This window comes from Ahaetulla prasina, chromosome 4 (genome assembly GCF_028640845.1).
Source record: "Ahaetulla prasina isolate Xishuangbanna chromosome 4, ASM2864084v1, whole genome shotgun sequence".
NCBI lineage: Eukaryota > Metazoa > Chordata > Lepidosauria > Squamata > Colubridae > Ahaetulla > Ahaetulla prasina.
The window spans coordinates 25,952,913-25,977,147 of NC_080542.1; the positions used below are offsets into that span (position 1 = coordinate 25,952,913).

The 24,235-nt window shown below is 38.1% G+C and overlaps 2 protein-coding genes across 5 annotated transcripts in view; one reads left to right on the plus strand and one right to left on the minus strand.

Moving 5' to 3' along the window:
- The window catches only part of PLEKHA4 (pleckstrin homology domain containing A4), a 97,131-nt gene extending 88,082 nt beyond the window's left edge, over positions 1-9,049 (minus strand). For all 3 annotated transcript variants that reach the window (XM_058180628.1, XM_058180626.1, XM_058180622.1), the window contains exon 1: positions 8,932-9,049. The gene's annotated coding sequence lies outside the window, so the exon portion shown is untranslated. The remainder of the gene's footprint in view (positions 1-8,931) is intronic.
- PPP1R15A (protein phosphatase 1 regulatory subunit 15A) lies at positions 7,515-17,169 on the plus strand. 2 transcript variants are annotated; one of them, XM_058180632.1, is made up of 3 exons: positions 7,515-7,736; positions 11,177-12,647; positions 15,840-17,169. In XM_058180632.1, the coding sequence occupies exons 2-3, from the start codon at positions 11,184-11,186 to the stop codon at positions 16,116-16,118; spliced, it is 1,743 nt and encodes a 580-aa protein (XP_058036615.1). In that variant the 5' UTR covers positions 7,515-7,736; positions 11,177-11,183; the 3' UTR covers positions 16,119-17,169. The 2 variants fall into 2 exon arrangements, with proteins under 2 accessions (XP_058036615.1, XP_058036614.1); XM_058180631.1 differs by having other exon boundaries at positions 7,516-7,732; positions 15,840-17,165.
- The last annotated feature ends 7,066 nt before the right edge of the window (positions 17,170-24,235 follow it).

Sequence of the window (24,235 nt, forward strand, 5' to 3'; positions counted from 1 at the left end):
ACTCAGCCTTCCATCCTTTATAAGGTAGGTAAAATGAGGACCCAGATTGTTGGGGGGGCAATAAGTTGACTTTGTAAAAATATACAAATAGAATGAGACTATTGCCTTATACACTGTAAGCCGCCCTGAGTCTTCGGAGAAGGGCGGGATATAAATGTAAACAACAACAAAAAATCATGTGTGTGTTTTTCTTCATTTCGGTTGTTCTCTGTTTCGTTCTTTGAAGTTGTAGCTCTTATTCTTGTCAAAGTTGAACAGCTTATTGACAAAGTCCTCCCTTTCAGTTCTCACCAGTTTTATCACTGCCATAAAAAGATTTTTAACAATGGCCAGAGTTCTTGTAATTTCCTCTTCCCCCTTTAGGTGTCACTTTGCAATCCACAATTCTAATAAAAGTATCCATTTTGTTTCCTTTACATAGAGTCGCGTCTTGTTTTATTTTTATTTTTTTTCCAATTAGTCCCATTTAAAGTCCAATAGATTTAAGTTTAAAATTTAATTAGTTCCAGTCCATAGAGGAAAAAGAAAATCAGAGATATTCCACCAAATTACTATTTTAGGTCCTCGATTTTTCCTTTTTGTAATCTTTAATCAATTTTAAAAGCTTCCAAATTATCCAGATTCCTGGCTTTAATTAAGGGTTCCTTTTTTTCCTCATTTTTGTTTGAGGGATCTGTACTTCAATTTAAAAATTCAAGTTTCTGTCAGGTCTTTGGGTACTGCTTCTGTTTCTTTTCTTCTATTGTATTAACAGTCCTTGTCAAACACTATTCCAGAGTTCTTAAAATTTTTTGGCAAATGTCAATAGTCCTCCATGAATTGGTGTTCATTTACCCGGCTTCAATATTTTGTCCATTTCATCACTTCAGCACTCCAGCACAGTCTTATGTGGCCTTCCCGACTTTGGCAGCTTGTAATGGCTGCATATCCTCATCGCTGGGTCGAAAGCTAAAAGGCCGGTGCTGCAGGGAATTTGCAACTTCCCTGTTTGCTTTGGCAGTTCCTTCTTTCTTCGCTGTCCCTGCAGGACAGCTATGGTCCATTGTGGACCCCCCATAACGATGGGGATATAGGCGCTCCCCCAAGAGTTCCCAAGGTTCACGACTGTCTCGTCGTGACGCTGGCCACGCCTTCCATATCTATTTTAACCTTGATCAAATAAACTCAAATCGTATTTCTTCCTTTTACTTTTACAAATGTTGAACTTTAATTTCTTCAAATAATGTCCTAGAACTTGTTTTCATTTTCTTTGTCCCTTTTAATAAAATCTTTCAGAACTTTAACATATCTCTTATGCATATCCAATGTAGAACAAAGTCCTTCTTTTGATTTGCCATTTGTATATTTGATATACATATATTTAACTCTACCTTTATTTTTTTATAATTTTTTATCTCCCTATATTCCTCTGCAACAACAACAACCTTGTTTTCTTTTATGTACACCGAGAGCATATGCACCAAGACAAATTCTTTGTGTGTCCAATCATACTTGGCCAATAAAAAAATCTAATCTATTCTGTTCTGTTCTATTCTGTTCTGTTCTGTTCTGTTCCGTTCCGTTCCGTTCCGTTCTGTTCCATTCCATTCTATTCTATTCTAATCTATTCTATTCTATTCTATTCGACTGCGAGAAAAAGTGACATAGTTTTTATTATTAAAGCATCATCTGGTTTCATTTGTATATCTGGTCTAACATCTTTTTCCATATCATTCTTCTTCTTAAATCCACTTTTAAATCCACTTTCAGATCAATCTCAATCTTGTTGAATAAAACTTGTTTCTTTTCAATAATGTATTTTAAAAACAATCTACCAATAATGACAGACACTTTTAAGATTAATTTCTGGATCCATTGCTCACCAATATTTTGCAATATATTCAATGTTAAAATATTTTGCTCCATTTTGTATTGGTAAGTCAAATTTAAGTGCTCTTTTCCTCTAATTGTAATCTTTAGTTCCTTCTAGTTCCTTGTATTGTACAATGTTCAAATTCTCATTTTATCATGTTTTAATAGTTTAAAGAAAGAGCATGTTCCCACAAAAAAGAGTCTTTTCTTTCGTCTCTCTCTCTCTCTCTCTCTCTCTCTTTCTTTCAATTTTAATTAATTTCAAAATCTTATTTCAGTCCATCTGGACCCTTAGTCCAAACATAAATTTCCAAAATCAATATTTTAATCATCTTTTTTGCTTTTTATCCCAAAAGAAGAGGTATTTTTTGTCCATAAATGTATTTTTTTTAAAAATTCACTAAGAATTAAAGGAAACTCAGCCAGTGCATGTTATAAAATTTATCGATTGAAAGAATCTTAATAGTTGAAAAATGATTGAAATGAAGCTTGGCAATACAGGTAGTCTTCTATTTATGATCACAATTGAGTCCAAAATTTCTGTTGCTAAGTGAGACATTTGTTAATGTCCGTCTTGCCACAGTTGTTAAGTGAATCACTGGAGTTGTTTAGTTAGTCACATGGTTGTTAAGCGAACTAGCTTTCCCTTGTCTTTGCTTGCTGGAAGATTGCAAAAGGGGATCATGTGACCCTGGGAAATTGCAACAGTCATAAATATGAGTAAGTCACATTGTTCAGGGGTCTCCAACCTTGGCAATTTTAAGCCTGGCGGACTTCAACTTCAAAGCTGGCTGGAGAATTCTGGGAGTTGAAGTCCACCAGGCTTAAAATTGTCAAGGTTGGAGATCCCTGATCTAGTTCCTGAATTTTGATCACATAACCATGGGCATGCTGCAAAGGTTGTAAATGTGAAAAACAATCATAAGTCCCTTTTTTCAGTGCCATTGTAAAATTGAATGGTCACTAAATGAAGTGTTGTAAATCGAGGACTATTTGTACTTTAGATCCATAAATCTGCATTGCAGCTGTGATCTTGAAAGCAAGAAAGCAAGAAAAGTCATTTGGTGAAGGCAGATTCACAACCACATGATTCACTTAACAACTGCAGTGAGTGGCTTCATAGCTGTGGCAAAAAAAAGTCATAAAATCAGGCAAAACTCATTTAACACCTGCTTGGACATCAGACATTTTGAGCTCAGTTGTGGTCATAAGTGTTACCACCTGTAACCAAGTTTTGAAGGATTTCAGGTAAATCAACAAGAATGGATCATCAGGGGAAGGAATGTACTGTAAGGTGGCAGAAACATTAAACAGAAGTACTATTTGTTTTATAACCCTTTGTTGAAAACTATGCAACTAACTATGAAAAGTAAACGTGTTACACATTAGGAATTCCCATTCAGATTAATTTACATATTATTCAAATAATCGTACATCCTACTTAAGAATAGACTACATTTGACTAATTTGTACTAATGCAGATTAAGCTAACAGTTGTCATATCTGTACATGTATCTGATCACCATACGTATTAGTAATAATGCAGCTAGGGTTAGAGTTTATAAGGGTTAGAGGTACTCCTTTTACCTATTTGGGCTGATTTAATTGCACATTAATTTTCAATCGTCAGCAAAAAAACCCGATAATTTCACTCTTTTAAGTTTTGGGGAGTGATGGTTTAGAAAATTTTACAAGGCAAAATCTCTGATAAATCAGAGGCTATGGAAGCAGAGAAAAGACAAATATATTTTTTGGTAGTTTTCCAGTTTTTATTTTTTGACTTTTTTGGTATTCCTTGTGTTATATATTTTTCTTCTTTTTCCTTTATTATGAAATTGTTATCTGCCTAACACCTGTGTGTCCAACCTTTTGGTTTGCCTGGGCCACACTAAATATAGAGGAATTGTCTTGGATCACATGTAAAATATATAGTATAGTTAAAGTATATAAATAATTGTTTGGCGCTGTATGTGGCCTGAGGGTGGCAGGTTGGACATGCCTAGCCTAGGGTCTTTTGGGATTGGATAAAATACACAGAAATTGGGATTAAAACTGCTAAATAAAATACTTTATCAACAACTCAGATATGCTGATTATATTCTTTGATGGTTGAAGCAAGGAAGGCTTAAGAAATCATCTTGTTGAATATGAGAATAAAATGGCTAGTCAGCAGCTGAGTCTTTAAAATCTAAAATTACATTAGCAAACAATACCAGTCTAATCCAGATAGGTAAAAAGAAGCTGAAGAAGTAACTTAATCTTTGTAGATTTAATCATTATAGGTAGTCTTCGGTTTATGATCATAACGGAGCCCAAAATTTCTGTTGTGAAGCAAGACAGTTGTTAAGTGAATGTTTCCCCATTTTATGACTTTTCTTGCCACAGTTATTAAGTGAATTATCACAGTTGTTAACTTAGTGACATGGTTGTTAAGTGAACCTAGTTTCCCCATTGATTTTGCTTGTCGCAAGGTTTCAAAAGGTGATCATATGATCACAGGACACTGCAACTGTCATAACTATGAGTCAGCTGCCAAGCATCTCAATTTTGATAATGTGATCATGGGAATGCTGCAACAGTCATCAGTGAAAAATGATCATGTCACTTTTTTCAGTGCCATTGTAACTTCAAACGATCACTAACAAATGCTTGTAAGTCAAGCACTACCTGTATAATGCAGAGACATCATGCGGACAGTAGGAATAAATAATGTTTTGGACTATTAGAAAGGCTGAACAAAGAAAAAGTGATACCTTTTAGACTGTAGAACTGGAGAAAATTTTTGACAAAACTTATGACTGCAAGAAGATCAAACAATTCAATAGTAGGTGAAGTAAACCAGATTGGAAGCACTGACAATGAAACTAAAGCTTAATTTTTAAAAGCATATATCGTGCAAAATAAAATAAATAAAATAAAATAAAGATTCAATAGAAAAGACCAGGGTCTAGGAGCAGTGGTGGGATTCAAATAATTTAACAACCGGTTCTCTGCCCTAATGATTTCTTTCAACAACCAGTTCACCAAACTGTTCAGAAAGTTAACAACCGGTTCTCCAGAAGTGGTGCGAACTGGCTGAATCCCACCACTGTCTAGGAGGTATAGTAACTGAAAAAGAGGCCCAGAAGAACAGATGACCAGATAGTAACACTAATTGCATGAGCGTGAGATTCACAAGAATCTAAATAAGCAGTAACTGACTAATAATCCTGGCAAAATGTGGTCTATTTTGTCACAAAGAATCAGAAGTGCCTGAATAACTTAACAGCAGCAGCAGGTGCAACAACAACAACAACAGATTACAAATGGCATGTTTTAATTATTTCAGAAGGAACCTGAGATGTTTGGGTTCCACCTTCATAACATTTTCCCTGTATAATGTAGAGACAATCTTCCTGTCAGGTTCATACATGAATATACTAATAGTTCCACTTTTCATTTTAATTCATGTCTCTTTATCCTCATCTCCACATCTACTGGCCATCAACTTTCATCATCTCTGGTCACCTGAAGTTGATAGAAATTGATATTCAATATACGTCTAAAAAACAATGTGAAGAAGAGACAATCTGGGTGGGTCACCAAGACTAGAAGTTTACTTTTCCGAGCTTTCGGACTCATGCCAGAGCCCATCCTCAGGGAACTTCTCTCTCACCAGAATGTCATTGGGGTAAGAGAGTGGTTTCTTGAGGATGGGCTCTAACACAAGTCAGAAAGCTCAGAAGACAAAACCTCTGTTCCTGGTGACAGACCCAGTTTGGATCCTACAACATTATCCTGGGACACATTTATTTTTTATTTATTTTATTTTGTCACAACGGTATATATAAGCATAAGCATGAAGTTATATAATATATAAGCATATATATGAGTATAAGTATGTAATAACTATATAAATTGGATATAATGAAAGGAAACAGTAGGACAGGGAACAGTAGGCACGTTTGTGCTCTTATGCACGCCCCTTACAGACCTCTTAGGAACTTCATTCATAAATTGGGGAAGACTGATATATAGACTGTGAATTTGGCTTGTTTTGCAGATGTAAACCAGAAGAATGTAAAATTGTGCATTTCTAGAAGAGGTGACATTTAATACCAAGGATACCAAGAATTGTGTAGTGGGCTTCAGTAGGCAAGAAGCAAACCAGCATAGCTACAACATTTATTGACTCAAAACTGGAACTGAGGAAAAGCAGGCAAATGCATGTAATTTATACTCTAGGCCAGGGGTCTGCAACCTTAAAACACTCAGAGCCATTTGGACCCTTTTCCCACAGAAAACACCGGGAGCCACAAAACCCTTCCTGTGCTTGACTATTTCTTGAGCAGTCACAAAACTAGCATATGTAGTTGAATTAAATGTTCTGTTTTCTTCTGAAACTTTTCTTTTCTTGGATTTATCTATGGTTGGCCTACTGGAGGTTGAAAAGCTCAATAAATCGTGTGCTGGTGGGTGTCACACATTGGCAGTTGTGATGCATATTTTGAGTGACAGGGAGCCACAGCAGAGGGGTGAAAGAGCCAGAGGTCGCTGACCTCTGCTCTAGACCCAGGGCCTTAACCAATCACAGTACTTGAAAAAAGCCTGCACAAATATGAATGTTCTAAGTTTCCCTCCAAAACAGTTGAAGTTAACAGTTAGGGTCATCTAAAGGTTAGTTTCACTTTAGCAGCGCTTAATACAACTATATATATATTCCAATACATAACACCAAGGATACAGTAGCACAGTAATGAACTGCTCAAACAGGTTGTTAACAATAAATTTTAAAGCTGAGCAGCCATACTTTCTAATTTAGAAATGAATGTAGTCAGCGTGTATTATGCAAGAAAATCATCTGAACCCCTGGTGTCCTTTCCTTGTTGCACTTTATTACAACATGCAAATTAGTGTTTTTGTATGTATGTGTTTATGAGTGTATTTGTTTATGCATACTCAACCATAGCAACTTTAAGATGTGTGGACTTAAACTCCCAGAATTCCTTAGCCAGCCATGTTTAAAATTCACACATATTAAAGGTTGCCATGGTGGCACAGTATAAATAAAATTTATCTCTCTCCTCCAAAATATCCTTCATTTCCTGTCTTGCTTACCAAATAGGAAAGAATTTTGAAAAAAAGTTTAATAAAAATGTTTTTCTTTATTTTGCTTCAGACTATTCTATTCTTACTGTAGATTTATTTGTGTGCATTTGAACAGGACTAAGGTTTTGTGTGTGTGTGTGTGTGTGTGTCATGTAAATTATCTGTGATCATAATATCAAAGATAGAAAGAACCAGTTGTAGATTTTTCAGTTTGTAATTCTACAAATTTGTAGCCTCTTGAAAAAGCACCTTTGGGACAACCATGATCTGGATGACTGAGAATCTCCCTAGAGTCTCTCAACGTTATTCTCTTAATCGCGATGGATGTTTTTAAAACAAAGTGAGTTTTTCCAAGTAAGGTATTTTAAACTCCAGAAACGAAGATTGAAAGTATTCGGTAAACTTCCAAATCCCCACCTCCGCCCCCCCTCTACGCCGTCGGTCACCAAAATTTCCTCTGACGTCACCAGTTCCTTCGCGCCCCTTCCCCTTCTAGAACCCTCACGTCTCTCTCTCTGTCTGCGGCCCTGGCCACGCCCCGTACCCTCAACGTCACAATGCGATGACGTTCTCCTTGCGGAACGAGTCTATATAAAGTGCCTGCGGGTTTCGCTTTGCTCTCAAACATTCCGTTCTAAACGACACAGAAAAAGCAAAGGTCATTCTCGATAGGGCGAAATGGTTCGTTCCGAGAAGAGCTGCTGTTTTGTAAAGCCTACCGTCCGGCCGCTTATTCGCGTTTATCCCGCGGTTACATGTTGGAGCGAGTTTATTACTGGCTAAAAATCCACAGGTAGGTGGGTTAAAAATCATTAGATCTTTCTTTGGGATGGGGGGGGGGAGACCCCAAAAATATTTCCCCCTAATGTATTGACCTCTTGGTCTCCTGGATCCCTTGGCCTATTAGGTGATCGGCTCAGCCGCTCGATGTCCTTGCTCATTCCGGCAAATGCGGGGTTCCAAGCTGACTCCCCGCCTCCCCATCCCGTGTGTTCTGTTTCTCACGTGCTTAAGGCACTTCCCGAAGGCAACGCCTGTTTTCAGAAAAGCCCTGGGTTTTCCGAACTCGGGCCAGATGTCCCGGCTTGGCATTATGATAGCCCTGCCACCTCCGCCCTCTCGGGTGCCTTCCCAGGCATCCACCCAAGCGATCCACCCTTTTTAATTGTTGGTAAGCTTTCCTCTCGCTTCGTGCGGTTCTCAGAACTGTTTTTCCTCCGTTGACACAAGAGTAGTGGGTCGCCATCCCTCGGTTCTGGGCCCCAACCCAGAAAGTCTAAATGTCCTTGGCTTTTGCTCCGCCACCGCCGCCACCACCACCCCCCCTTCGTAAGGTGCTGTCCCTTCTCTAATTTGTGGTCCCTCCAGCAAGATGAATTTTTCAAGTCTTGGTCTGTGGTTCTCCAAAGTGTAGGATGGAGAACTGGTGCCCTCCAGAAGGGTTAGTTGAGATTCCTCATCCAAAAAATATTCTAAGTTTTTTTTTTTTTTGCAGTATAATCGGGACTGTTATGGACTCTCTTGAGTCTCTCACTTCCCTCCCCTTTTTCTGTTTCCCACCCCCAAAGTAATCACCCTCTTCTTCCTGACTCAGCTTCCAATTTTAGCAGCCCACCCACCCCCTTGCTGGCATTCCAATACTACTGCTTGTTGTCCACCAAATGCTTCTTAGGAAACTCTTCACTGAATCCTCCTTACTCTCCTCTTTCAGAAAGAACTAGATATCCTCAGCAAAAGCCACCTTGCAATTCTCTTCTCTCTTTCCATAATATTCCTCTACATTCCATTAGTACCTTCTCACTTCTTGAGAATCCAAACTCTTCATACTGATAATGTCTGATCATTCAAATCAACCATCAAAAAGAATTTCACTCCACAATCATTTGCAAACTTTTCTGCTCTTTTGTAATGCGTGTGGCTTCTCATACATTGATGATTCCCTTTGTGAATATATTCCCTTCCTCCCCTCCTCCCCCCACTTCCAGATCTAACCTGTTGTGGGTCAGAAGGATTGTCTTTCCTCCTCTCTCCCCGGCAGCTGCACACTCAGCATCCGAACTCTGTGTGTGTGTGTATGTGTGTGCGCCGTTCCCCCCCTTCTTCCGGACTGGGGTGTTGCCAGCGTTCCAGGGGCACTTGCTTCAACTTGTCTGGGGCGCGCCCTGAATTCAGCCTACACACCTCAACCGGTGAAAACCTTCCCTAAGAAAGCTGGCAGGTGAACTGCCCTACAGGTAGGGGGCAGAAGGAATTGTGCTGGAATTTGGGACTGAGGCACCTAAGAATGTGATCTTCCAGCCTTTTCCCTTTCCCGTGCCTCCACTTGCCAGCTCTTGTTTCCGAAAGCTTATTTTGAGTTTGGCCTTTGCTGAAAAAAGTGGATTAGCAGAGGAACAAGGATGCCCTGGAAGGGAATTTGTTCCACTTTGATATCCAAAGAATGCTGGAGTTGTGACTTTCCAAATACCAGAACCTGTTCTCTTTCAGGCTTCACTGGAAGTTTTTAAGAAGAGATTGGACAACCATTTGTCTGAAATGGTATAGGATTTCCTTCCTGAGTTGGACTAGAAGACCTCCAAGGTCTCTTCCAACTCTGTTATTCTGACTTTGAGGTTCAGCGTTTGAATCTTAAATGCCCTTGTTTTTCCTCTGAAAAAAAATTAAAAATATTCTTGCAGACTTTGCAGTAAAAGAATATCATGTATTTTAGTCATATTAAAAAAATATAAAAAATTCGTGCCAGAATGCCAGTTATTTTTCTGGACCAACTTAAGAGATTTTAACCAGAATAGTTTTAAGAAAGTTGGTGGGAAATTACAGTTTTTCAGATGTTCTTGAATAGCAATGCCCAGAAGTCTTGGCTACAGCTTAAGGGTGTTACGAGTTATGGATCAGAATATCTAGAATGAAATATAGTCCTCATCTCGTGATCACAACTGGGACCAGAATTCCTGTTGTAAGTCAAATCAAATCCGATTTTATGACAGTTTTTACAACTGGTGTTAAGTGAGTCATGTAGTCATTAAATGAATCCAGGTTCCCCAACAAGTAATTTTTGGCAAAATTGGCAAAAAGTCACAAATTTCAATCACAGGCTGCTGCAACAGGTTGTAAATGTGACTTGGTTGTTAAGGTCCATAATTGCATTCACGTGACCACAGGGCTAGTGTGACAGTCATAAGAATGAGAACAGATCGTGAGTCACTTTTTCCAAGCCTATCATTAAAAGAATGGTTATAAGGTGAGGATTATCTGTGACTTGATTTTCAATCACAGCATGACTCCTTTGCTTACTAGGTTCACATTTAAACGATCATCTTTAGAAAATATGTCAAAACGTATTTTTTTAACAGACTGGTCTATTACATCATTATGTTAATTGATATTTCCATGTTTTTTTTTAAATTACTTCATTCTTCACATTTTTATTTTGTTATTTCCTGCAATTTAAAAAAAAAAACTACCCACAGTAAAATGTTTGGTGGATTAGGGTGTGTGTATATTTATGTGTGTGTCTGTATATGCACAGTACAACCATAGTAACTTTTAAGATGTGTGGACCAACTCCCACAATTCCTCAGCCATCTATGCTTAAAATCCACACGTCTTAAAATTGTCATGGTTTTCTGCATAAAAATACAAAAATACTACTACAGTAAATTGTTTGGTGGAACGCTATGTGAGTAGTGGAGTTCAGTCCTAAATAGGTATATTGTTAAAAAACGGTTTAGATAGCAGATGATGGGAAAGAGTTCTGTATGAGACAAAGGACAGTACTAGACTTGATGTACAGATCTAAACTCATATAAAATACAGGTTCAACCATTTGTTTAGTGACCACTTGAAGTTACATTACTAAAAAAAGTGACTTTTGACTGGTTTTCACCCATATGACAGTTGCAGCCATCTTTGTGGTCAGATGATCAAAATTTGGGTGTTTGGCAACTGGCATGTATTTATGATAGTCGTGCTATCCTGTCAATCCTGTCACAGTCAATGTTGAAAGTCATACTTACTTAACAGCCATATGGTTCACTTAACTGCAGTGATTCACTTAACTGTGGCAAAAAAATGGTAAAATGGGGCACAATTAACTTACCTGTCTTGATCAACAATAGAAATTTTGGGCTCACTATAGTCATAAGCCAAGGACCTGTAGTTTGTTATAGTCCAAGAATCTTGAGTTTCAAATTACATGTTCTTACTCTAAATTCCAACATCGATTGCTTCTTTTCAGATTTAAAATGCCTTCATGTATCGTGGCCAGCCAGTTCCCCTCACCCTTTGAACCTCAAAATATTCTCCTCAACAGTTGCTATTCCTTTGGATCTGGAATGACAAAAATTCTACCTCCTGAACCAGTCAACTCCACTCCTGCTGGCATATTTCCAGTTCCTCAACATATGTTCGAGCTCACTATGGTCTGGTTGCGAAGATTTTTATACTTTTGGCAGACTTTCCCTACAAACCTGATGAAGACTGTGTTGATGGGCATTGCCAGAAGAGCATTGCCCATCTTAGAGAAGATGAAATACTTAAAGAAGGCCCGAGAATTTAAAAGAAATGAAAACAACACTGAGAAGATGATGGGGGAAAACAGATATCAAGAACACAGTTCTCTGAAGAGTCATACAAACTATCTTTCTGAGAGAAGTTTGATTATAGATGACTCTTTTGGAGAAGACATTGAACAAATTTTGATTGATTCAAGGAGCATTACAGTGAATAACATGCATTTGGAAGAGGAAGGGGTTTCTGAGCTGTGTTTAATAAGTCCTACGATAGTATTTGATTTGAGAAATAATGGGCAAGCTTCTTCAGGAAAGGATATAGAATGTGTGACTATAAAAAGTTCTGAGTATGTCTCCCCTAAGTTGTTGGAAGATACTTGCAATCCTGAAATCTTTATAAAAGAGTTGGACCTCTGTGGATGTTTGGAAAATACTTTGGACTGCTTAAATCCTAATGGACAATTAAATTTTAATAAGGACCTTGATGAAATTTTGGAAACCACCTTAGTTTCCCAGGAACTGGAGACGAACATGAAATCTAACCAGGATCCACTGATATGTGGAAAACAAAGCTTAATATGTTCACCTTGTTCTTCAAAGGATGAGGAACAACCAGAAATGAAGCAAACGAGTGGAAAGAATGAAGCTACATATAACATGGAATCCCCTACCAATCCCAGTAGCTTCCAAAATTCTCTGGTACTTTCCTTATTCTACAGTCCATTAGAAGATGAAGAAGATGACGATGACAGTTCAGAAGATTGGTGGAGTGAGGATGAGATAGAAGACAGTAGTAAAACCCAAACTTGCTCTGATGGCAATAATTCAGGAGACTTAGAGAAGTATCAGGAAGTAGAAGATGAGGACTCTGTACAGAAGATAGTTTTTGAGAATTTCAACAATGATCCCTTCCACCCACTTTGCTTTTCCAAACCTGTTCAGGCCCTCACAGACTTCACCATTGCTTCACTGAAGCCCAAAAACCATCAAAAAACTATTGTCTCTTCTTATCAGACAAGAACCAGTTCTAAACTTGAAGAATCGTATCATCTCCCAAAGCAGTCATTGCCCAAAAAGGACCAAAAAGTTGAAAGAAATCAGGAGACCTACCTATGCTGCCAACCAAGTCCCAGGAAAAACACTTCTCCTCTCCCTGCAAAAATAGTTTCACAGCAGGAAATCCAGGTGAAAAAGAAGGTGAGAGTCCTAAAATACTTAGGTGTGCTCTATGAATGTGTTTGGAATGAGGATTTTCAAAATCCACCTTTGTTTTTTTTATGTAGCTCCTTAATTAGGAACCATGAACACTTGTATTTTTATTCTTGGCTGTGACTGATTGAAATTTAGACTTGCCCACATGATTATGTTTGAGAAATGTTTGTGCTTTTTTAAACTATTTTCACCATGATGATGAAGAGTAGAGATGATACAGAGTGTTGTTGAGATGTTGTTTTTGAAGAGGTGCAGTAGTGGGCAAAGTTGCATCAATTGAATTTCTTGCTGAGATTAAAAGTGGTGATTTTTGCTCCATTTATTTATTTAATATGCTGACCAACTCTTGGTTACTTTGGGTGGTTTACAAAATGTGAAAAACGAAACAAGCAAACAACATAAAACAAAAAAAGGAGTCAAAATAGGAAAAATAATTAACTCAGATGGGAACAAAGAAAAAGAAGAAAAGGGGGCTTTCAGTCCAAGTTGCCAAAAATCTGGGTGAAAGTTTTTTGGGATTTATTGAAGCTCCAAGTAGCATGGGGGCCACTTGCGTCTTGGGAGAAACTTACGGTAGTGAACAGTTCTATAGAATCAAATAGAGAAGGCATGCTACTGGGGTCTTGATAAACAGCATTGTTTAAAAGGGAAAAACCTGGAGCACACCACCCTGTCGGACCAGATCAGGCGGACAGATACTATAAGACAGGGGTCTCCAACCTTGGCAATTTTAAGACTTGTGGACTTCAACTCCCAGAATTCTGAGGAATTCTGGAAGTTGAAGTCCACAAGTCTTAAAGTTGCCAAGATTCGAAACCCCTGCTATAGGAGACAGATAGACCCTCAATTACCAGGTCCCAAGCTATATGATCCATTTTATTGGAAATAAATACAGGTATTCCTTGACTTATGAACACAACTGAGCCCAAAATTTCCATTACTAGATGAGACATTTGTTAAGTGAGTTTAGCCCCATTTTATGACTTTTCTTGCCACATTTGTTAAGTGAATCACTGCAGCTGTTAAATTAGTAACATGGTTGTTAAGCGAATCTGGCTTCCTCATTGACTTTGCTTGTCAGAAGGTTCCAGAATGGGATCACATGACCCTGGGACACAGCAACAGTCATGAATCAGTTATCAAGCATCTGAATTTTGATCACATGACTATGAGGATGCTGCAAAGGTCTTAAGTGTGAAAAACTCTCATAAATAACTTTTTTCAGTGCTGTTGTAAATTTGAATGGTCACTAAATGAACTGTTGTAAGTTGAGGACTAGCTATATAGCAGTCATTAAAGTATTGTGGTATTTTATCAGCTAGAGGCATACATATTAGAGGAAAAGGTAGCATTTTATTGAAGAGGTGTCAGGATTACACCGTTGGAAAATTCTTTTCAAAGAATATGTTGAAGAACAAAAGGCTGAATGCCTGAGGGAGCAAAGATGAAGTCTTTTATCATTCACAAAATGCTGTTCCCGTTCCATAATTTCAGGGAATTCAGTTCCAATTGAGTAGACCTCTGTGGAAAAGCAAATAGGGAAAAAATTCATGTGATGTGACATGATTAATTTACAATCACCAGATCAGTGCCTGAATTAGGAAGAAATGGAGGTCATATTTTTACTTAATTGTCTCTGACTATGAATCACAAGTCTCTTCCAAAGGAAATAAATGATGTAAGATTAGGACATTTCCCAGTCGAGCAGACTCATTTCCTGCCTCCCTTTAACAGATTGCCTATTATAAAATAAAATGAAGATTCCTGGCTTTGTTTTCTATTTCCTTTTTAAAAGCTTTACTAGCACTTCTGCACAAATGTGCCAAGTCCCCAGACAGATGCAAATTCCCTCCCTATTTAACTACCCTAAACGCCAAACCTCTTTGCAAAAGTAAAAAGAAAAACAGCAAACATACAAGCCAGACAATTTGAACTTAGACTGGGCCTCTGTTTTAAGATCATTTTTGAAAGGTGGAGATTGTGAGTGGGAAATAGCCTCTCTTTTATTAAGGCAAAAGTTAAAAAAACATTCAACCACCCTTATATATTGACATGTGAAGGATTAGCTTGGGCATTGATGATGAATTATGATGATTATAACCCATGGGGATTACTGGGTGTTAGAGGCCAGTGGCTACCTTTTAGCTCACCAGATTTTATGTCTCTCTTGTGAGTGAAATTCGCACTGCGCCCAGAAGAAAAATGGGATATAGCTCTAATCTCAGATTATAATGGGGATAAGATGAAATGAAAAGGACTTTACCGCTGAAAAGAAACAGCGGGAAACCACCTAAAATGAGTTGGGAAACCACCTAAAATGAGTCAAATAAACAAATGTCTTGTTTTAGTCCCCTCTTTTCCTATAAAGCACCAGGGGAACATACAAAATATTTTTTGCTTTCAGTTGTATCCTCATAACAGCCCTGTGAAATAGTTGGGGTAAGAAATGATTAGCCTAAAGTCACCTAGTGAATTTGGCTGTTAAAGGTGGTTTGGAACTCGAGTTTTCACAAATCTAAATTCAACAACTACGTACATAAATATAAAAAACAAAATCTAATTAAAAGGAGACTGTTGAACAAGGAATTGAACATTAAAGAAAAATCTGCCCTTCCTTATACTGCTTGGAGGACCCTGAATAGGTTTGTTGGAGTGCCTAAATATAAAACCAGTATGGTCAAGTGGCAGATAACAAACGTGCCTTGTGAATATGGAGAGACGCAGAGCCCGCCCCATCTGCTGGAAAAGGAGAAAAAAAGAAGAGAAGAGACAAGAAGAAACAACAAAAAGAAGAAAAAGAAGAAACAATAAGAAAAACATTGGTTTAGACCTAAATTAAATTTAGAAATCAGTTGGTGTGGTGGTTAAGGTGCTTGGCTAGAAACCAGGAGATTGAGTTCTAGTTCCACTTTAGGCATGAAAGCTGGCTGGATGACTTTGGGCCAGTCACTCTCTCAGCCCAACTCACCTCACTGGGTTATCATTGTGGAGAAAATAAGAGGAAATTTATGTTTCCTGACTTGAGTACTTATAAAGTAATAAAGGCTAGATAAAAATCTAATAAATATGATAAGAGTGTATGGTATAATATAATGTAATATGGAACATTTATAGGAACAAGCACCCGCCTAGAAATATCTGCCACATTAGCTCACATATTCTTTCCTTCATTCTTAGGTCCGATTCTCCCCAGTGGTCACTGTCCACTCACTAGTAGTCTGGGACTACGCCTCTCGGGCTGCCCGTCGGGGCCCATGGGAAGAAATGGCTCGTGATCGCTGCCGCTTCCATCGAAGAATCACTCAAATGGCGGCCATCTTGGAGCCTTGCTTGGCAGAAGATCATCGGGACAAAGTTTGGAAGAGGGTCCATGGGGTTTCCACATCTCTGGAAGAAGCTGCTGACAACATTCCCCTCGGTTCCACCAGAAAAGAGGAATTGGGATTCCAGAGTTAGGAATGAAAAGCCTCTTTTAGATAAAAAAAAAACAACCAATTGATGTGCACATAGAAGTTGAGAATTCTGTGGGAATTCTGGTCTGGGTTTTGCATCACTAAAAGAAGAACGTTGCTTTTGCTCGTCTTCTGTTTGGTGTTTTAAAGCGTGGTGAGAACTAGAACCTCATTGTTCATGAGCTTGATGCTATTTCAAACTGGTGACTCCAGGGATATAGTGTAGTAGGATTGAGTCTGGGCCAAAACGTTCTGGATGAGATTAAAATGTGTTGACTATATGAAGGAGTAACATGAGTGAAAGTATTAAGGCTTTTGTTTTCTGAATAAATATAATCCTAGGTTGTTGTTGTTACTACTACTACCTCCTCTGATTTGAAAAGTCATGAAACTGGGCTGTTTTAGTGAGTATATGTGAGATATAATTGCTTTTAAATATAATATTAAGTTCTATATTGCAGTTTCATTTCGCAGGCATTACTTGGGCTCCATTGTATGTGGTAGCTTTCTGAATCTTTTGGATCACAAACCCCATGATTCCCAGTCAACCTTGCTTGTTATGGAACTGGGATTTGGAGTTGGTCTTTCTGGAATTATCAGAGGGGCAACTTGAGAGTTATTGGGAAAAAACTATAGCTAAACACACAGTTTAAAAGATCAACCAAGGCTGGCTCAGATTTCTTCACCTCTGTGGTCTGATTTCATGGCTAAGCTTTTTCATATGTACCAATCAGAGGGCCAAAATTGGATCCAAAATTTGACAATTTACATTTTGTATATTGAGAGGAGTTGGTTTGCTTGTTTGTATATTTGCAAAATCTCTGCTAGCTTGTATACGTTTTTAATTGAAGAATTTTTTTTGAAAGATATATATTAATTGATATTAAATTATTCTTTTGAAATCCCTGGTTATGTCTTGACTGTACCATAATTGAGTATTAAATTGTAATAATTATATTTTTTAAAGAATGTACGTCTCCATTGTTTTCTTGATATTTGTAATAACAGATGGTGTTTAAGAATATAAGTAAAGTCGTTTGACATCAAAGTAGAAACCTAGCCAGATCTATCTTGTTTTCTCTTATTTTCTCTACCATAGTTAATAAGAATGGTTTTGCAAAACCCACAAGCAGGATATGATCAGAATATCCTGCTTATAGTCCCTAGCACCTGTTGTAAACTATGTCACACATAAGAAGAATTGATAGCTTTATTCTTCAGGAATCTGGTAGCTCAATCTTTAAAAGACTATTTTCCAGGTTTTCCATTCTATAAAAGACATAATAGTCATTAATTTTTTTTTTGTAGATTATCACATCAGCTAACAATTGGTAACAACGATGCCCTCCTAAGGATCACGACAGATGTAATTCTGCTAGAAGCGTCAATGGAACCCCTAATATTAAATAATGAATACATGTAGTTGAATAGAAGATATGTAAATATTGCCAGATATTAAGTACTCTTGCTCAAGTTTCACATATTGAAATTTTCACAACCTCTCACCTTCTTTTATCAAATCTAATCCTTCCCCTTCTACCCCACCCACCTGATGTTTACCATGCTAATTTAGGTTATTCATCCATATACAGTGTGACCAAAATATTTTGTTTTTCCTGTCCTTAATCCGAGTTCAGGACAACAGCAGCTTTCTATATAAAATTTCATTCATAGAACCTCCTAAACCATGATTATTAGAAGAAAACATTTGCCTGGATTTAAGCAAAATGTTAAACCACAATAGTTGTTTACAAAGCTCAGTTTATGTAGCACTCCGAACCAAAACCAATCAATCAAGGCTGCTTATGGCTGACATGACGTGCAAAAACCAGATCACAGTGAGATTGCTGGTTCATGTAGTAGCTCAGCACTGTCCACGCCAACCGTAGTCACTTCCAGCTTTGCAAATGTCAACCCTTGGATGTTCTCAGCAGTAGCTGTGTTGGCTGGGGATTTCTGGGAATTGACCGCCACAAACATGGAAGAAGCAAAGGTTGAGAAATGGTGCTTACATAAGTATCCTAGGGCTAAGATTCCTTTCCCAGCCTACAAGAAGTTGATGACCGAAACTGGGAATTTCTCCAGGCTGATATCAGAACAATAGTCTTCCTTATCCCTCCATCTTCCAAAAGTAAATCACATCTGCAGTTTCTAAGGCTGTATTAAAATTGGTGTAAAACACAAGTTTAGTATACTCAGATTTGCCAATTGAAGGGTCTGCTTTAGGCAGGATTGTTAAATTATGTGATGTTCTCAAAGCTTTTAAGCTTGGGTTTTTCTTTTTTCTTTTTTTAAATCAACAGCTTTTAAATGTCGGGTAGGGCAGTTTTTGATCAGCTTGACTCTACTTATGAATTGCCAAATACAGTTCATAATGTCAAATACATGCCAGTTATCAAGAGTATCAAATTTTGATCATGTAACCCTGGGGATGCTGCAATGGTTGTAACTGTAAACACTGGTTTACAGTGTTTATGTGTCATATGTCACTTTTTTCAGGGCCATTTATTTGAATGGTCACTAAACAAACAAGGGCTACGATACCTATGAAATAAATAATGGCAACTAGATACAGGTAATCCGCAATTTACGACCACAATTTAGCTCAAAATTTCTGTTGCTAAGTGAAACATTTGCTAAGTGAATTCTGCCCATTTTACCACCTTTCTTGCCACAGTTGTTAAGTGAATCACTGCAGTTATTAAATTAGTAATGTTGTTAAGTGAATCTGGCTGACTTTGCTTGTCAGAAGGTTGCAAAAGAGAATCACTCATGAATATGAGTCAGTGACCAAGCATCTGAATAGTGAGCATGTGGGCCACGGGCATCCTGCAACGGTCATAATTGTGAAAAACAGTCATTAAGTCCCTTTCTTCAGTGCCATTGTAATATTGAACGGTCACTAAATGAACTGTTGTAAGATGAGGACTACCTGTATCAGAAGAAAGATATTTCTTCTGGGAGAAACAATCATTGTAAAAGAGTCCAAGTCATATCCACAGAAATGACTTGTGCTGAGTCTGGATCTTTTCATGCAACAGGAATTTAAGCTTACATACCAAGGGTGATTCAGTCATCCATATTAAAAATAACTTAAGCCAATGCCTGACACAAACATCTCTAAGGAACCATCCTAAAATAACTGAGGGAAAAAATATAAGAGTATTATTACATGTTTTATTAGATAACCCTTGACGTGAGGTAGACTTCCGTCAGTACCATAATATTAGGCCTAATTTTGGATGACAAATCAAGATTGGGATCTGAGTTACCCAGCTTGGAGGCTTTACAGATAACTTCAGACTACAATTCACAGAATTCTCCATATTAGATAGAAGTTATGGAAACTGTAAATTAAAGTAATCTTGAAGGCTTGTGATTGGGAAAAACTATAACTATTGAAAAGAGCAAAATATTTGCACAAATCTTCATCCATCCATATTTAAATACATGCCTATCACACTATATTCGATCTCATTATGGCAGCTAAGGAAAGTGAGTAATAAATAGCAAGCCAAATATATTAATGACATAAGGGGAAAATAAAAGGAAATACAATTAAATTTAGTTTAAGCCAACATCATTCACTATACCTTTCTACATTGTTCTGTCCTTGTAAACATTTTAGCCTTTTTAATTATTGTCTGTTGTTAGTTATTTTTTGTTATTGTCACTCTTATTGTGTATTTATGCTGTAGGCCAGCCAGAGTCATACAGTTTGAGTTGTGTGGTCTTATAAATCGTCAAATAAATAAAATCCAGATTTTTAAAAAAATATTTTAATTTTTTTTAATATAATAACATACTATGCATATTTTGTGGACAGTGTATTGACTGGGTCAAATCTTTTTTAAACAATGCTAACAGTAATGATACAAATAAGTATGCATAATCCTGATCTTCCAATTTCAACAGTACCATTCTCTATAATTCTTTTATCATTTTTTCCATTAATTCATTTAAACATAAATATTTCTTTGCTCCATGTATTTGTTATCCTCTTGTTGTTGTTAGTTGCGAAGTTGTGTCCGACCCATCGCGACCCCATGGACAACATTCCTCCAAGCCTTCCTGTCCTCTACCATCCTCTGGAGTCCATTTAAACTCATGCCTACTGCTTCAGTGACTCCATCCAGCCACCTCGTTCTCTGTCGTCCCGTTCTTCTTTTGCCCTCAATCTTTCCCAGCATTAGGCTCTTCTCCAGTGAGTCCTTCTTTCTCATTAGGTAGCCAAAGTATTTCAGTTTCATCTTCAGGATCTGGCCTTCTAAAGAGCAGTCAGGGTTGATCTCCTCTAGAACTGATTTGTTTGTTATCTCCTCTAGAACTGACTTGTTTGGTATCCTCTACTAAGTTACTAATATTTAATATTTTGAAAATTACTCATTATTCCACCATAATTTCAATATCCAAAATGTCTAGTACTAAGGCGGCCAAATATTAACAAAATTTAATCAATCCCGGGAATATATTTCAAAATCCCCACAATTTTTAATTCTTAAAAGTTTAAGTTCACAATATACTATAACAGACTATTAATATTAATAATACAATTAGATTACCTAATCCCCGGTGGCTAAAGGGAAGAAGAAAACTGGGCATGTTGAGAAGACACACACTCCTGTTGCTAGAAGAAGGGGAGAAGGGCTGCTTCTCCTGCAGTCCCCCCCCCTCGTTTTTGCACCTTCCCTTGTGCCTACATTCCTCCTTCCTCAGCCACCTTCTCCTCCCAAACGATCTTCGTGCCCAGAGGGGCTCCATCTGCTGTCGAGGTTGGTTCTCCCCCCCTTGCTCTCTTTTTTTCAAATTTTTTTATTTATTTTTATTTATTTTTGTCACAACAGTATACACAAACATCATCATAAATAAAAACAACATATCATGAAAGAAAAATATGTATATATAAGTAAAAGCATGCAACAGCTATGTTAATTTGATATAATGAAGGGAACAATTGGACAGGAACGGTAGGCACTTTTGTGCTCTTATGCACGCCCCTTATAGTCCTCTTAGGAATGGGGTGAGGTCAATAGTAGACAGTTTTTGGTTGAAGATTTTGGGATTTTGAGTGGAGACTATGGAGTCAGGTAATGAGTTCCAAGCGTTAACAACTCTGATACAGAAGTCATATTTTCTGCAATCAAGTTTGAAGCTGTTGACATTAAGTTTAAATCTATTGTTTGCTCTTGTATTATTGCAATTGAAGCTGAAGTAGTCTTTTACAGGAAGGATATTGCAGTAGATGATTTTGTGTGTTAAACAGGTCATGTCAAAGTCGGCTGAGTTCTAAGTTTTCTAGTCCCAGGATTTCTAGCCTGGTGGTATAAGGTATTTTGTTGTTTTCGGAGGAGCGAATAACTCTTCTAGTAAAATATTTCTGGACGCGTTCGATTTTATCTTAAACTAAACTGCACTGAGCAGCTGGGCGGCAGCGTGAAGGAGAAATGCCTCAGCTCCGCACAGCTGCTTGGCCTTTTGACTACCCGAAACGGATCAGTGCCGCCTCCACAATGGCCGGCTGCTGCTTTCTCCCAGATTCATTTATCAACAAGTCAGAAAAGCGCAGTGCTCTCCTTCTTCCAGCAACAGTGTGTGTCTTCTCAATGTGCCCAGAGTTTTCTTCTTCCCTTTAGCCACCAAGAGCTCAGAGTCTGGAAGCAGCTCCAGCAGTTCTGATGAATGCCTTCACAACTTGTGCAAGGACTGGAGATCCCCATTCCCTACAGCATTAGACTTTTCCTTAACCTCCCAAGATTTCTGCCCGCATGGCTGCTGCATGGCATAGGGTGAGGGTGGTCCATGCAAACCACCTGCAGGCTTTGGGTATACTGAGTGGGCTTGCAGATTCAAGGAACTGGTGACTTGCTGGCGCTGCATAGGGGGCGTAAGGCAAGGCATTGCCACCCAAAAACAGTGTTACCGCAATCTCAGCTGCCTGGAACTGCCCAAAAATGCGATGCTCTTTTTTTGCCTCCGCATACCCCATTTTTGGAATCAGGGAGGCAGCTGAGACTTCCAGGCAGCGGAGATCATGGCAACAGTGTTTTCGGGTGGCAGCACCTTGCCTTACGCCCCCTGCGCATTGCCCGCTTCGCCAACCGAGTTCCAACCTCTGCGCTTCCCTGGGCCGCTTCCGGATCAGGCTCCAACCAAGGCAGCAAATACAGATGGGACTTGGCAGGAAGCCCAGCACTGTCTTTAAAGATGGCAGCATCCAGGAGGACTGAAGTGTTGCGTCTCTATCAGGCCTTGCTGCAAGAAAGCCAGGCTTTCAATGCCTATGGCTATACATAGGAAGATAGGGGCATCTCAAGGGTGGAGCCTTCGGTGCCAAGTCCCCCTTCTGCCCCCATGAAAAATCATCCCCCACCCACTCCAGTTAAATGTGCGTAGAGTGATAGGGTTTGTTTTAAATGGATAAAAAGATCTGTGCTAATCGTTATCAAAATCCGAGTGGAAGCTGATCCTGATGCTGGTAGGCATAATTATTTTTTTCTTGTTTTCCTCCCCAAAAATTAAGATGCATTTTATAATCTGGTGCATTTTATAGTCTGAAAAATATGGTAATCCTTTCTCTTCATTATCTTTATCTTCTTGCATCTCATTTTGATTTTTTCCTTCCACTGCTTCTTCTAATTTCTCATCTATTTCCTGAATATCATGTTCATCTTTTCCCCCCAATTGTTGCATGGCTTCTACACTCATTTTTTTATCTTTACAAAATCCCCTTGTCTCCTTATTGTTCTTTATAGTTTCATGCATGTTTTTGAGCATCAAAATTATTTCATTTGTCTCTATTATCACCTGTAGATCCATTTTGTAATAATTTAATAAAGATTACTCAGTATACCTCTTTGCTTCCAACGTCTGAATATTTAAAAACTCCAACTTAAAAAAATTCAAGCAATCCCATAATTATACCTCCAAATCCCCTAAATTTATAATCTTTAAAATTCTTTAGTAGTTTACAGCCTTGTGATTTTCCAATTACATATCTTCCCAATTGTCCAAATTTTAAAGTCTTATTTAACTTTTCTTCTTTTCTGTTTTCTTCTATCACCTTTCTTCTTTTGCTTCGTAGAATGTTCTGTCAAATAGCCTTAATAATCCAAATCCAAAATTAATCCACTAGGTTCCTCCAATCTTTCAAATCAATAATCCAATATCCAGTTTCAATAAAGTTTAGTTATTTGCAATTTAGTTCATCTTAGAAATCTTCAAGAGGAAAAAGAAACTCATTAGATATTTTCAAAATATCCAAATCATCTTTTAGAATAAATTCAAGGTCATGCTGCCTTCCAGGTATTGTTTACTTTCTTCTATTTTGTGTTTTAGACCAGGGGTCTCCAATCTTGACAACTTTAAGACTTGTGGACTTCAACTCCCAGCTCCAATCCACAAGTTTTAAAGTTGCCAAGTTTGGAGACCCCTGTTTTAGAATTTATGTGTATTGGACCACTTTCACTAAGAGTACTGATGCTGTAGTGCTCATCTTCTTATAGTAGATGGCTCTCCTGCTCCCATCCAACATTAAACAGTATGTCAAAAACAGATGATTATCCAATAAGTCCAAGGGTTTTAAAAATACAAATAATTAAGACAGTTTCTCCCAAAAAATCACCTTTCATATTCTTTAAGCTTTTTTCCAGACTTTCTGTATTTTAAAGCTTTCCTTGGGCATTTCTTTCACCTCTTAATTTTCAGTCTTTAATCTTCTCCGTGTGTCTAATTGCCGCTTCCTTAACGTTTTGAGATTATCTTTTAAATTTCTTGTACTTAAATTAAATCTTTGGAGAAATAGTTGGAAGTTATGTCACCCAGTTTCAGTGCTCTGTCCATGGACCACTCCAGCAGAAATCTTATGGCTCCAGTTTTCCCAGCTTGTGACTGCCAAAAATGGCCATTGTCTCTGCTGCCATTCAGGAGAGCTTGGTTTGGACCTACCAAGGAAACTGCGAATCCTCATGGTCCAAGAAGCACCTCTCCTTTCTTTGCCGCCTCTATAAGGTAGCTTTGACCCCATAGGGTCTCCTGAGTGATTACCATCTGAATTTCACAGGGCTTGGGGGAGCCTGCTATTTTCTAAGCCATTTTCACCACGATGTCAACCAGAAGTCCCTA

What these genes read in the sequence shown, in the direction of transcription:
- PPP1R15A (XM_058180631.1), top strand. Translation starts at nt 7,695, where the DNA reads ATGTTGGAGCGAGTTTATTACTGGCTAAAAATCCACAG. An exon ending in TACTGGCTAAAAATCCACAG is followed by an intron (nt 7,733 to 11,176) that starts GTAGGTGGGTTA and finishes GCTTCTTTTCAG; the next exon opens with ATTTAAAATGCCTTCATGTA. An exon ending in AAATCCAGGTGAAAAAGAAG is followed by an intron (nt 12,648 to 15,839) that starts GTGAGAGTCCTA and finishes CTTCATTCTTAG; the next exon opens with GTCCGATTCTCCCCAGTGGT.